The 13,750-nt window shown below is 35.6% G+C and overlaps 1 protein-coding gene across 3 annotated transcripts in view; it reads left to right on the top strand.

Moving 5' to 3' along the window:
• Positions 1-13,750, top strand: part of HMCN1 (hemicentin 1) — a 465,703-nt gene that overhangs the window by 228,468 nt on the left and 223,485 nt on the right. For all 3 annotated transcript variants that reach the window (XM_043568168.1, XM_043568169.1, XM_043568170.1), the window contains exons 16-20: positions 3,714-3,908; positions 6,498-6,593; positions 8,069-8,196; positions 9,110-9,254; positions 12,322-12,434. In XM_043568168.1, coding sequence (XP_043424103.1) covers positions 3,714-3,908; positions 6,498-6,593; positions 8,069-8,196; positions 9,110-9,254; positions 12,322-12,434 — 677 coding nt within the window. The remainder of the gene's footprint in view (positions 1-3,713; positions 3,909-6,497; positions 6,594-8,068; positions 8,197-9,109; positions 9,255-12,321; positions 12,435-13,750) is intronic.

Below are 13,750 nucleotides of genomic sequence, written 5' to 3'. Positions count from 1 at the left end.
TGGTTTGCTAGAACCAAAACAGTGTGTTCAGCCATTTTAGGAAAGAAAATCTTTGACTAATGCAATGCTAGAGTTGCCCAAGTGGGTATACATTTAATTATCACCAAAGGAACCAGAATAATTTTATGCAATAGATTTTAGAGCAACATGGTCAATCTGTTTGTGACTTTCTGTTTTCAAAATGATGTATGTGCACAGCCATATCTATCAGTGAGCGACAACAAAGCTGTACCATGCATTAATTTTACAGTTATCAAGGGGTTTGCACGTAAATACTTAGGGGATCACAGTGATCCAGCATAATCCTGACAGGCTGTATGCAGAAGCTGATATTGAAATTAATAATAGTTTTATTAAGTTCTGGAGCTAATATTTAAAAAAAATTTTTTTAATGTTTATTTATTTCTGAGACAGAGAGAGACAGAGCATGAGTGGGGGAGCAGCAGAGAGAGAGGGAGACACAGAATCCGAAGCAGGCTCCAGGCTCTGAGCTGTCAGCCCAGAGCCCCATGCGGGGCTTGAACTCAAAAACTGTGAGATCATGACCTGAGCTGAAGTCGGTCGCTCAACTGACTGAGCCACCCAGGCACCCCTGGAGCTAAGATTTAATGCATGAATTCAACAGTGTTTATAACTAGTGATAGTTAATATTTGGGTGATTACATGCTAAATGATTAATAAAGACCAGGTCTTTTAACAACACGAGATAGGAACGTTATTATCTCCTTATTGTTCATAGAGAGATTTAGACTGAGGGAAGTAAAAGAATTTTCCAATTTTGCAGACTAAGAAATAATGGAGCTGCCATTTAAAACAACCTAACGGACTGTAACATCTCTACACAACACAGCCTCCTCTGAACAAACCCTGTGTTTTGTACTACAGTCACCACTGCCCCTTCCGTAGCCCTGTTAATCTGTTTACCATCCACCCAATATAACTCACTTGGAGTTCGAATTGGCCACAATCAAGAGTAGGAAGTATTTAGAAGGCTTCTTGGCTTAAGTTAGGAGTGGCTTCATTTTTGAGGTTTCCTTGTCACTGATGCTCTCTTGGCTCCTTACCTAGTGCCTGGTACTCTCATTTGCCTTGTTTTCTGGTACCAGGATGTATATTCCCTAACCTTTTGCTTGTCTTGTACCTGACACTGTTCCCAAAGCTTCTTCACCACAGATGACTTCTCCTGTCTTAACCGAGTTTTATGTGCACAACTTGAGCTCTGCTTATCCTTTTCTAGTCCAGTTCGTTCTTGGCTTTCTTACTTCTGAAAATTCTGATTTGTTTCCATTTTGACTGATGTCTATGTTCTGCTGTGTCAGTAAGCTTTGTTTCCTCTTAAATGTCTGGTCAACCCCAGGCTTCTGCATATCTTTTTGTTCTTCTGAAATTGATTTTCTGCCCCATTTCCAAATCTACCTGCCCATACTCTGCATCTAACACATCCTGAGACTTTTATAACCTCTATTTCTCCGAAAAGCAACTGGCTCTGGGATAAATGACTACTGTCAATGCAGAGAAAAGTAACTAGTCCTTTACACCTAGGATAGAAAAACAATGAGCTACTTTATGAATTGTTTTTAAAATATGTTTATTTTGCCTATGAATTTTATATGTCAGTTTCCCACATAGGTGGATTAAGAGAAATCTAAACACAGCTACTCTCCTTCTTGTTAAAAACATATTACATTGTGGATTTAATTTAATTTAATTTAATTTAATTTAATTTAATTTAGGCTCAATAAACCAACAGTAGGCTTCTGAAATTGCCATGGTTTTTTCAAAAGATCAAGGTTGTTAACACCACATACACTTACATACATATACAAATGCACATATTAAATTATTATTGAAGCATTTTAATATTGATTCACTCATTCACAGATATTGAGCAACCATGTATAATGCACAAAGTACTAGGTTAGCTGCTATAAAAGATAAAAAATGGTTGCAAACATAAACTCTCTAGGGAAAATCAAACACACAGTCTAATAAAAGGCTGGATAAGGCCATTGCCATGGAAGTGGTACAGAGTGAGTTTTGTACCTCACAGAGGGAGGAAGTCATGTCCATCTGGGAGGATGAGAGATGGCCTCAAAGAGGGACCTTTTGAACTGGACTAAAGAATTGTCAATATTTCAATAGCCAGAGATCAGTTACCAACATTGCATTTGAGAGGGATGACTGTAACACAGGTACTGGTATGAAAATGGTTAATCCTTATTTAGAGAAGAGTAAAGAGTTCTGATGGTCCCTTGAATAAGATTTCTGTAGGTGAATAATGGGAGATGAGGCTGCAGAGTTAGAGGATATCCTTTAGCCTAGGTTAATAAAGCATTAATGCATGCTCAGGAGACAACTGTGCGTCCAAGTCTCAAAATTCCCAATGAGAAAGCAAGAAGTGATCTCCGCACCCATTTTTATTAGCTTGCTAAACACCTTGACTTTGAGCAGTTGTAGGAACTCATAGAAAAGGGGAGGCTGATAAAATGACAAAAAGCTGTTACCAGTATCAACCTGGTTTTCAATCCTACCTCCAGTCTTCAATTCCATGTAACACTTAGCAAATCTGTGTGTCAATTTCTTCATCTATAAAATTCGAATAATAGTAATACCCCACAGTGTTATTGTGAAGATCAAATGAGAAAATTAATGGAAAGCACCTATAACAGTCCTTGCTTTGTAAGTGATAGTTGAATTCCTAAGCAATATTTAACCTTGACGTTACCAAGGATCCCTCTCTTGGGCTCCTCCTCTTAGAATCCAGCATGAGCAGGTTTCATGAATTACTTCATGAATGCTTTAATAGCATTCTACCTCCTTGTCTGATGCCTCATACATCATTACTTATAAGTTCTGGGGAACTTATTTGGGCTGGCTGATAGCTTTCTCCTGTATTTCCTTCCCATGTTTTCCAAGTTGTGCCAACAACACATTTCTAATTCTTCCTCCTGGCTTCTGTGTTTACCTAAATTATGTGGATAACTGTAGCCTTTTAATCTATAATTTTATAATTTCTGAATCAGATTTTAACTCTAAGATATTAAGCTCTCATTATTCTCTTTTTATCAAATACTATATTCTGTTGTTATTATTGATTCTCAAGCTTAAATTCCTTTAATTGAAAAATGTAAAAAAAACCAAAAAAACAAAAAACAAACCAAAGGTGAAAGATACTGAGAAGCAAGAATGTGATATAGAGCAAAGATTTAATTTAGGATTAAATATTTTAGCTGGAGATACAGTGATCTGTTAAAGAATGTGCTCTAGTATAAATTAAGTTCTTTAAACCAGTAGGAGTTAAGTTTTGGAAAGTGTCAAAAATATTTCATTCTAAGGCAAATTTATTTATAAGAAAGTTCAAAGATTTGAGCAGTATGACATTAACTAAAATTGAAAAGAAATTTCTAAAATGAAAGGTTCTCTTTATTTAAAGTAGTCTTGATTTAAATCCCCACTCTTGAATTCCACTCTCTTTATCATTTGTCACTTTAAGGAAGTAGTTGAACTTCTTTGTGCCTCTATTCATTTATAAAGCAAAAAAGAAATATCTGCTATTTCAATAGCATACAGGAGTAAAGGGTAAATTTATAATATTATGTGAACAATACCTGATTCAGATTCGATCTGTTGACATTTTAATAATTAAGTTTATATTTAATGTGCCTTTACACTGTCCCAACAACATTTTTTTGTTTGTTTTAAATATCTTCCAGCACCTCCAGTTTTCATACAAGAACCTGCTGATGTGTCTGTGGAAATTGGCTCAAATGTGACACTACCTTGCTATGTCCAGGGTTATCCAGAACCAAAGATTAAATGGCGGAGGTCAGACAACATGCCAATCTTCTCAAGACCCTTTTCAGTGAGTTCCATCAGCCAACTAAGAACAGGAGCTCTCTTTATTTCAAGTAGGTTAAAGGAAATATATTTTGTACAAGTATGCACATTTATTATACATTCATGTTTTATACACAGGGATTACTATGTGTAAAATTGTGAATTAATCATAACACATTTTGTGTTTGTTGGATTTCACTTTAAAATGGTGTTAAACTCTTATATTTTGGAATTGTCACAAATTATATTTTATTCAAATGTATGTGATATCATAAAGGCTTGTGAAGCAATGTGACTTCTTCATATCTCACTGTTTCTTATTACAAATAGAGTCACCTGGGCCTCTAGGTGAATAAGTGATCACATTTTATTGACTCTTATACCAACTGCTGTATAGAAAGGTAAAATATTAAAATAGTAGTTAGTTAACTTTAATGAATTATTTTTGACCAATAGTATATAACCATAGGGACTCTATACTCTATGGAAGCTCCTTGATTAAAAATTATATCCCTCTGGAGTGTAAGATTTTTTAAAAAAGTACTCTATCATCCAAGAATTTTGCCTATAAGCTACAAAGCATTCAAATATTTGTAAATACTTTGTACTTTTTCAAATAATATTCAGAATGTTTGAATAGTGGCACTAGAGGAATAAAAACATTTAGTCAAGTAACTGATTTTTAAAGGGTAATTGTATCTTTGGGGTTATTTTTTTAGAAAGCCTTCAGTAAGTGATTTCCATGTTTATTAACAATATTAAAGGTACATTAGCCACTTAAACTTCCAAATATGAATTAAACGAATTAGAAGTGCTTAAGTAATTAGCTCTGGGCTAGGCTCTGTGGTTAAGACAGAAGTCTTATATGGAGTCCCCCACTTAGGCATTTTACAACCCACCATCTAGGGGGATGGCCACAAAAGTACCTACTGGGTCAGATCATGCAGGACCTGGAATGTGCAGGTGAAGAAATGCTTTTGATGAGGTAGAAAATAGCCCTCCAAGCTTCACTGCAGGACAACCCCTCTGCAGGATGAAAGATATGAAAATGGGGGAGGCTTACAGGGTTATACATGTGGGGTAATAATAGTGATGAGAAAAGCCTGGGTAACAAATTAGACCTGAAACAAATCAGTTAGAGGCGATGTAAAAAACGAAGAATGAAAGAGGGCAACATATTGACCAGTGGTTGCCTAACTGTCCACCTTAAACTATCTAGAAGGAAAGTAGAGATTAGAAACCATTTTCTGCAGTCTTATGTATTCCTATACAAATTAATCCAAGAGTTCATAATATGAAAAATATCTTGGGTAAAAACAATGTGACTTATTAACCAGATGATTTGGTGAATTTTCCTTTGCAAATAAATGTTTGCTGTTGTTGAGAGTGGATACTGCCTGAACTTACCAGATGTAATTCTGAAGTTGTATGCCTGTGGTTAACAAAGAAGTAGGAGCTTTGTCACTGCTCTTTATCTGAGATAAATGGAACTGTTCATAATGGAGAGCTACATTTTTCTCTGCCAAATCTTATCAGTAGATTAAACTGTGCTTATTTAGTGAAGATATTTGCAAGGATTATAATCATTTCCCTATTTAAAATCTTCTGTTGACTCCCTTGTTGCTCACAAGACAAACCACACTCTTTACAAGGCACCACACTCTGTCTTTAGCTTGACCCCTGACTATATCCACACAACCTGTAACCTAGTAGTCTTCATCCTGATCCCTTTAACACCCTCCTTAATTAAAAAAATATTTTGTAATATCCTTCTTATTATCCTGAAACAAAGTCTATCTTTTTGACCTATCTACATAATAAAAACTCTTTTAATATCCAAAATGTAGTACAAAGGAAAATAAAGGAAAGTAATTTTTACTGAAATAATAGACATTTCAATAGATAAATACTCCAGAAATGTCTACACAATATGCATACATGTTTATGTGCATCACCATAAATTTGACAGCTCAAATGTAGACTGATATATGTAATTATTATATAATTATAAACAAAGCCATCAAACCCATGAATTTCCAGTGGGATCTTCAGAAGTCTTGCTCGATTTGGGATAATTGTTCCTTCCATGAATCTGCCCTCTACATGGCCTACCTACTTCTTGCCCCAATGCCAGTATGCTCCCCCAATCATTGGGCCAACTAAAAAAAAAACAAAAAACTCCCTTTCTCCCTTGCAAACCTTCAAAATACCCCCAAGGTGATGCTGCAGCATCCATTGGTGGTGCAGCTTTACATTATTTGCACAGACCTTGATTTTTCAAGTCATGCTTTTGTCTTTACAGCCCATTGGGCTTAGACTGCCCTTCCTCTCTTCTACCTGCTGTTTACAGTACAGCTTGTATATTACCTACTACGTGCATCCCTCCCTAATTCCTCTGCATGCCATCAGTCTCTCATGTCTCTGTGTCTCTGTGCTCCCACAGCTCATTGTTTGAAACTTGTATTACAGCATTTATCACACTGTGGTGTGATTGTTGGTTCTTATGTATGTCTCCTCCTGTAGAATGGGAAGTAACAAAAGACAGTACATACACATTTTCCATCCACAAATTTGAGCATCGTGTCTGGCATGATTATGCTTCATAGATGGTGTTGAATGAGTAAACGATCTCTCTCTCTTTTTTTTTTTTTTTTTTTTAGATTTATGGGCAAATGATAAAGGAACCTATATTTGTGAGGCAGAAAACCAGTTTGGAAAGATCCAGTCCCAGACAACAGTAACAGTGACAGGACTTGGTAAGATCAATTATGTGCTTAGATATCACGCTCTTCCAAGTCATCAGACTTCTTTTATTACATCATCTCTTGTCTGTGCCACTTTAAACAAAGAAACAACAGGTAAATATTTGATTACTAGATTAGCCTCCTCTCCCCCACCCTATTTCATATTTCATGGGATGTTAGAACTGGAAATAACCTTACAGATCATCCTCTCCAAGTTCCTTATCTTTCATTTAAATAAATCAACTTGAATAAATTGATTTAAGCCTAAATACAAATACACACACACACACACACACACACACACACACACACATTAGAGCCATGGCATTCTTTTCTGGTTACCACTTTTTTACACTTTTCATTTTAGTCCACATGAAATTATTTGGGGATATAATATGAAGTAAGAATGCAATATTGTTTAGTGGTAAGACATTTGTTTCATTATCTTTTTTTGTTTTCATTTTTTAAATTTATTTTGAGAGAGAGAGCACAAAAGCAGGAGAGAGGAGCAGAGGGAGAGAGAGAGAGAATGAGAGAATCTCAAGCAGGGTCTACACTCAGTGCTCAGCAAGGAGCCAGATGCAGGGCTTGATCCTACCATGCTGGGATCATGACCTGAGCCGAAATCAAGAATCAGACTTTAACCGACTGAGCCACCCAGGTGCCCCATTGTAGTTAAAAAAATTTTTTTTTTCATTTCAGAGTCTTGTATTGAATATTCTCTTTCCACTGATTAAAATACCTATTTGGTTACATGCTAAATTTATATTCCTGTGTCTATTCCTTGGAATTCTATTTATGCACTGGTACTACATTGTCTATATTATTATAGTATTTAATATGATTTTTAAATCTCTCAGTGCCTGTTTCTCATTAATATGCATTTATAACATTTTCTTTCTAGATCTCCCTTTATTCATCAACATATACTTGAAATTTCCAAATAGAATATCTAGGGATTTTGCTTTGATTTATGTTTAATTTATTAATTAATTTCTACAAAAGAACATCTCTCCATCTAAGAGAGTCCACCTCATTTTATTTGCTTGAGCTGTTATAATAGCCTCCTCATTGATCTTATCCATTCTGATTTTTCCCTTCTCCAATAAGTTAGTCACAGTTTTCAGATTAGTATGAGAATGGTTCTGATGATCCCACGTTTTTTATATGTAAATGATTTCAGTTCCTCTCCATTTGTCCATCAAACAGTGCAAATTTCTTGGCTTGACATTTCTGGCTTTGCATGCCATAGACGAATTCTCTTTTAGTGTCTACTTCTCTGTTACTACCTACCCCCTTTGCCATTCCTTCTGCTTTGAAGGGTCTTTTATGTCTCTCTTCCAGTTCAGACCTATTTACATTTAAAAATCTTATTCTTGAAAATTCATTTTTTAAAATAGTGGAATTAGTAGTCATCGGCCTAGAAGAAGATTTGCCTTTCTTTTGGGTGAGATAGAGGTGATAATACCTGTTTCTCTACGACTTAGTTGCTCCACTCATTGGAATCAGCCCTTCGGTGACCAGCGTCATTGAAGGACAGCAGCTTACTTTGCCTTGTGCTCTGTTGGCTGGAAATCCCATTCCAGAACGTCGGTGGATTAAGAATTCAGCCATGGTAAGAACATTCTAAATCCATGCATTCACATTTGTAATTTTCTTGAGTAAGAGGCAATTTATTTCAAACATTGAAATATCAATTTAATAAATATACAAACATATACTTTGTAAATACAACACCAAAACTTTTTTTCCATATTGACATGGTTCAGTTCACGTTATTTGGGATTAATAAAACGGAGAAATAGTCAATGGTGTGATTTCTATTGTTTTGAATTCAATACAGTGCAACTAATAAACTCTTCAGAGTATGTAAAAACTCAAAATACAAAATTATTTTTATAGTATTTAAATATTTTTATGTTCTTCTTCACAGGATGTAATAAATGTTAACACTCTCATAAAGTTTTTCCATTTACTAACCTTTATTATTAACTCCCAATATTATATACTTTATCATGAACTTTTTAAAAATGTGAGCTGCCTCTGATATTTACGTTGCCTCTGATATTTGCGTCTGTCACTGAAAAAGGCAAGTGTTGAGAATAGTCACATTCTCTCAGCTTGAATGAGTTCCTATTTGCCAAAATAAAAAATATCAAATAGTTTGCAAGTGGTAATAGTCTCCTTGAAAAAGAACAAATTAAGCCAAAAGTAAAAATGACTAGTGAAATTTGGGTCCTGAGTGATAACAAAATTCACAGAAACATGAAATAAGTGATGCTTCTGTTTCTTTCCTTTTTCCATCGTTTGCATAACTCCAACAGATGTTAGGAGGTATACTTTTTGGTGCTACATTAGGTAGACATACAATTGATTCTACATTTGGTAACATGCTCATCATTTTTCACTAAAAGGTGTTAAAATATTTTGTTATAAGATATTTAATAACCCAGTTGGAGAAAAACAAATCTGGTTTTGATTTAGGGAACATTATCTTTTAAATTAAATATGACTTCTTTTTCTTTAAGTTGGTCCAAAATCCTTACATCACTGTACGCAGTGACGGGAGTCTCCACATTGAGAGAGTTCGCCTTCAGGATGGAGGCAGATATACTTGTGTGGCCAGTAATGTTGCTGGAACCATTAATAAAACTACCACCGTGGATGTGCATGGTAAGAGACGCACCCATTGTAATTCTTTCCAAACTGTGTTCAAAGCTAGGTTTGTGTCTTTAAACCAACTAACTCTGTCTTCTGGTTGTAAGAAGGAGATTTTTTTTCCTAATTGTTATTTTTAACAAAAAGCCTTATTTCTTGAACACTATTTACATCGTTAAGGGTGTTTCCAGAATTCCTTTTTCTACATACACAACAAGGCTTTATTGAGAGTCACCAGCTGAGTCTGGCCAAGGGCTTTTGTAAGTGATTTCTTAATTGATAAAAGTGAACTCAGTTCTCAAAAAGTTATGTTTAAAAATACATTTTAATTTCAGGCAAGCCGAACTTATTATTCCATCCAAATTGCCTTTTCTTTTTGGATTGTGCAATAACCATGTCCTTACTAATGACCCCTTTGTGTGTTAGCTAGAAATGACCTAAACTTTTATAAAGGCCACCTCATGTGCTCCAAACAATCTTTTTGCGTGTTAGATAACTTAAAAGTTCACAAATAAGAAAATCCAAAAGCCATCTTTTTCCATTCATAACTAACAGTCACGGACTTTTTACATCTCAATAAATAACTGACAACGTCATAGTTTAAGAAATTTTCATAAATTTTTTTGTGTATTTTCTTTAAAGACTTTGCAACGTTGTTTTTTTAAAGTATGGTATTAAAAAATAGTTCCATATACAGAGATGAAAGTAGCATAGAACATTTATTTTTAGCAAATTCATCCCTTTATAAGGACATGAGTTGGAGATTCCGGTAATTTCCACATTTTGTTTGGTCTATTGAAATTGTCAGTGGATATAGACCATCTTTTTTTTTTTTTTTTTTTTTTTTATGTCTGCTTCTCATTGTAAATAGCCTCTTCTGTGGCGCCTGGATGGCTCAGTCAGTAAAGCATGAGACTCTTGCTCTCAGGATTGTGAGTTCAAGCCCCATGTTGGGTGTGGATATTACATAAAAATTAAAAAAAAATTTTTTTTTAAAATAGCGTCTTCTGCCTCTGTCAGTCTTAAACCAGCCTCTACCAACATCACATGAGATATTCTTGAAGAAGTATTATTTTAAAGAAATATTAAAGTAACACTAAATTATAGTCTAAAAGAGTAAACACATAATGCCAGATTGAATATATTTATAGTTGTACTTAACGATTTTTAGAGAAAATCAGCCCACAGATTTCCTGGAGGGTGCTTATGGACTGGTTTGAGAATTTAGTATAGAAATATAATCATGTCACCTCCATTCAGTACTGTATTGAGAAGGATTCTGAGGCAAATTTCTACTTGAGTAAAAGAGTAACATGATTAGCTATGATGTCTGCCAAATCGGAGGAGTGAGGAGATAGACAAACCAATGATGTGGTTTATTGTGATGCAATAAATGTTGGACAATTAAAAGTTAAAAACATCACTTTGCAACATCGTTTCATCTATCTTAGTCCAAAATGAGTAACTGATTTAGTTACTAAGGTTAAAAGGAAAAAAACCCAGACATCTGACAGGAACCCAGTAACCATTTATCTGACAGATTCGTTTTTGAGTTGTATGTGATGCAATATGCCAGGTTCTCCTTACGTCCGTATTTATTTATGTCCATATTCTTTCACTACTAGACCTCTCCACTTTGAAGAATAGTCATTAGAAGCTCTCAGTGACCACTTCTTATGAGGATGAATTAATGTATGCAAATAAAAATACAAATTAAAATGGCAAGTCATTTAACTGTCATCTTGATTTATATAGGTTGACAATCTGGAAAGAAATAGCTCTTCCATGGTCAAATGTCATCAGATTTGAAAATGCCTAAATTTATCACTTTCCTTTATAGCTGTCCAACTCAATATGCATGTAAGAAAATGGCTTATTCCATGTTGCTACAAAATTACAGTATAGTTTAGATTTGACTCTTCCATGATGATTCTGGAAATTAAATTTCTTGCTTTAGAGAGTAACCTGACAGAGAGAGTATCTGGTAATTTGTTGCCATTTTTTCTTAAGAAGAAATTATCTTAAGAATAAGCCCAGCCTTAGAAAATATGAGTTTGTAGCAAAGCTAATCTCAGCCTCTCAGGGAAGTTTTTGTAGTGAGGTCTCTGGTATCTCTTGTTCTGTCAAACTCCTCCAGGGTACCTATGATAATTCTAGAGAAATTTGACTCAAAGGCAAGAGACACGGTGAGTGCTTGAGCTCTAGGGAGCAGTTCCAGTCACATCTTTCCAGGGGAAGGAAAGGAAATGCCTGGTGTATATAGGGATTTTATTGTGTTCCTTACTCTATGTTAAGAACTTTCATGTGTGGGAGCTTCTTTAATCAAATTCATTATTTTGAGAACATTGAGTATTGGTCTTTTTTCATATGCTAGTTGCTTGTGATTAATTGAGATATACACAGAAAGGAATAATTAACAGTCTTCCTTTTCCTTTTGCTTCTGCTCATATAATGTTAATTCGTCAGTTGCTTTCTAAAGTCAAAAGGTATGTTTTTCCTCTTAGTGAAAACTATTGACTTAGAATCCTGTATTTTAGCCTTAAATGTAAACTCCTAAGGCCTTGCAAGTTTTATTGTTGAATTTCTTTTAAGAAAACAAATCCTTTTTTTCTAGGTTAAATTTAGTAGCTCGCTAAGTAGCTCTTGTAAACAGACATTTGATGTATAGTGGCTAAAACAGTCTACTTTTCTGGCAGTGGGCTTAAGTCAGCTCACTGAAGCTTAATGGGTGATGGACAATGATGAAAGGTATGCGTTAAATATGTAAGTCTTAGGATGTAATTCAACCTTGAGTTTCCAGGAAAGCATGGATTTTATTCAGTCTTATTTTTGTTAGGAAAGTCAACTTACTAAGCATAATTTACTATTTGATTTTAAGTTTTCATTAAATTCTTCAGATTATAGCTACTATATTTACTTTATTACACTGCCTTACAAGGTACCCTACATTTCTATCAGAAAATGTTGAGTCTCATTTAGTTTTTACAAATATGCAGTGTATCCTGAAAATGTACAACTTGAAACAAATGAGGCTACATGGAAAGACAGATGCTCACATTCTAAATATTGCTTCCTTTTTCAGTTCTGCCAACCATTCAGCATGGGCGGCAGGTACTCAGCACAATTGAAGGCATTCCAGTAACTTTGCCGTGCAAAGCAAGTGGAAATCCCAAGCCATCTATCATTTGGTCCAAGGTAAATGGCCCATCTGGTGGTGTTTGCTGATGTCATGGGTTATAACAACATTATTTGAATATTTTTGGTCATACATGGGACTTGACTGTACCACAGAACTTTATAAAAAGGAAAACCCATGCACTCCTACCACTTGGAAGGGACCTCAAAATGTCCTTAGTGTAATCACCTACCTGAGGCTTGAGTAACGTTAAGAACACAACGGTGGACTGTAAGATAGCACCAGGAGCTTTTCTTAGCACTTTACATGTTGTAGCAGATCCTTTCTTACCCCTTGCCACATCCCTTCAGCTCTTTTGATTTCAGCGCAGCTCTGGTGGACAGCTCCGTGCATTCTGCCAGAGTCCCACTTCATGTGTACCCCTCTCTGGTTTCTGGACTCGGGGCCTTCTCCAAAGCCCCACAAGGCCACTTAGCCTGCTGTCAGGTGGCCAGGAAGCATAGGGACATTAACACCTGTGGGGGGTAGGTGTCCTATATGAATGTCCTGCTTCTTATCCATCAGAAGAATACTTCTGGCCTGCTTCTTTATAGCTTCTCAAAGGATCCCCGGCACCAGAAGCTTATCAACCTAACCACAGAGGAAACCAGAGCACTGAAACCCTTTTTAGCTTTCCTTCCTTCTGTGCCTCACTCTCCCACTCACCTGCTCAAGCATCAAACTTCTTGCCTCCATATCTTTGTCTCAGACTCTCTTCTTTTAGGAAGCCAAGATAAGACCTCTACGAAGTCATTTATTCCCCTCTACATCCCTATCATGAAGTTGTCTAGCTTTTACTTGTACTCTTGCAGTGAGGAAAAAAACCACTCCCTGAGGAGGTCCTTTTCATCTTTGAACAGTCATGAGGATAGCATATTTCCTATAAACTAATTTAAATCTGGCAGATATAAGTAATATAAAATGACTGTATAATAACAAAATGAGACCTTTGTATAATTGTTTGTGCTACAACCAAAGTATTTTACCATACTATCTAACTTTATATATCTAAAAAGCTCTGAAATATAAAGAAGTTGGTGTTGACATCTGTAAATTAATTAAAAAGGTGAAGATTTCTGCTTTCTGGACACAAAAATACAGTGGTGAAGCTTATCCCCAAACTGCACAGTGTCTAGGACTGAGTATAAGTTTAATGCATTTTAGGAAAACATAAGAATGAAACTTTCCAGGGTGGCCTTTGTGTTGTGAGAAAGCACAGAGGTTAAGAGTTGGGCTCCAGATCCTGACTGCTGGGGTTCAAGTCCCAGCTCTACCACTGAGAGACTGTGACATTGGGCAAGTTACTCCACTTCATCCCCAAGCTTTAATACTTTCA

Source organism: Prionailurus bengalensis, chromosome E4 (assembly GCF_016509475.1).
Source record: "Prionailurus bengalensis isolate Pbe53 chromosome E4, Fcat_Pben_1.1_paternal_pri, whole genome shotgun sequence".
Classification (NCBI taxonomy): Eukaryota; Metazoa; Chordata; class Mammalia; order Carnivora; family Felidae; genus Prionailurus; species Prionailurus bengalensis.
This window is presented reverse-complemented; position numbering and strand designations above follow the sequence as displayed.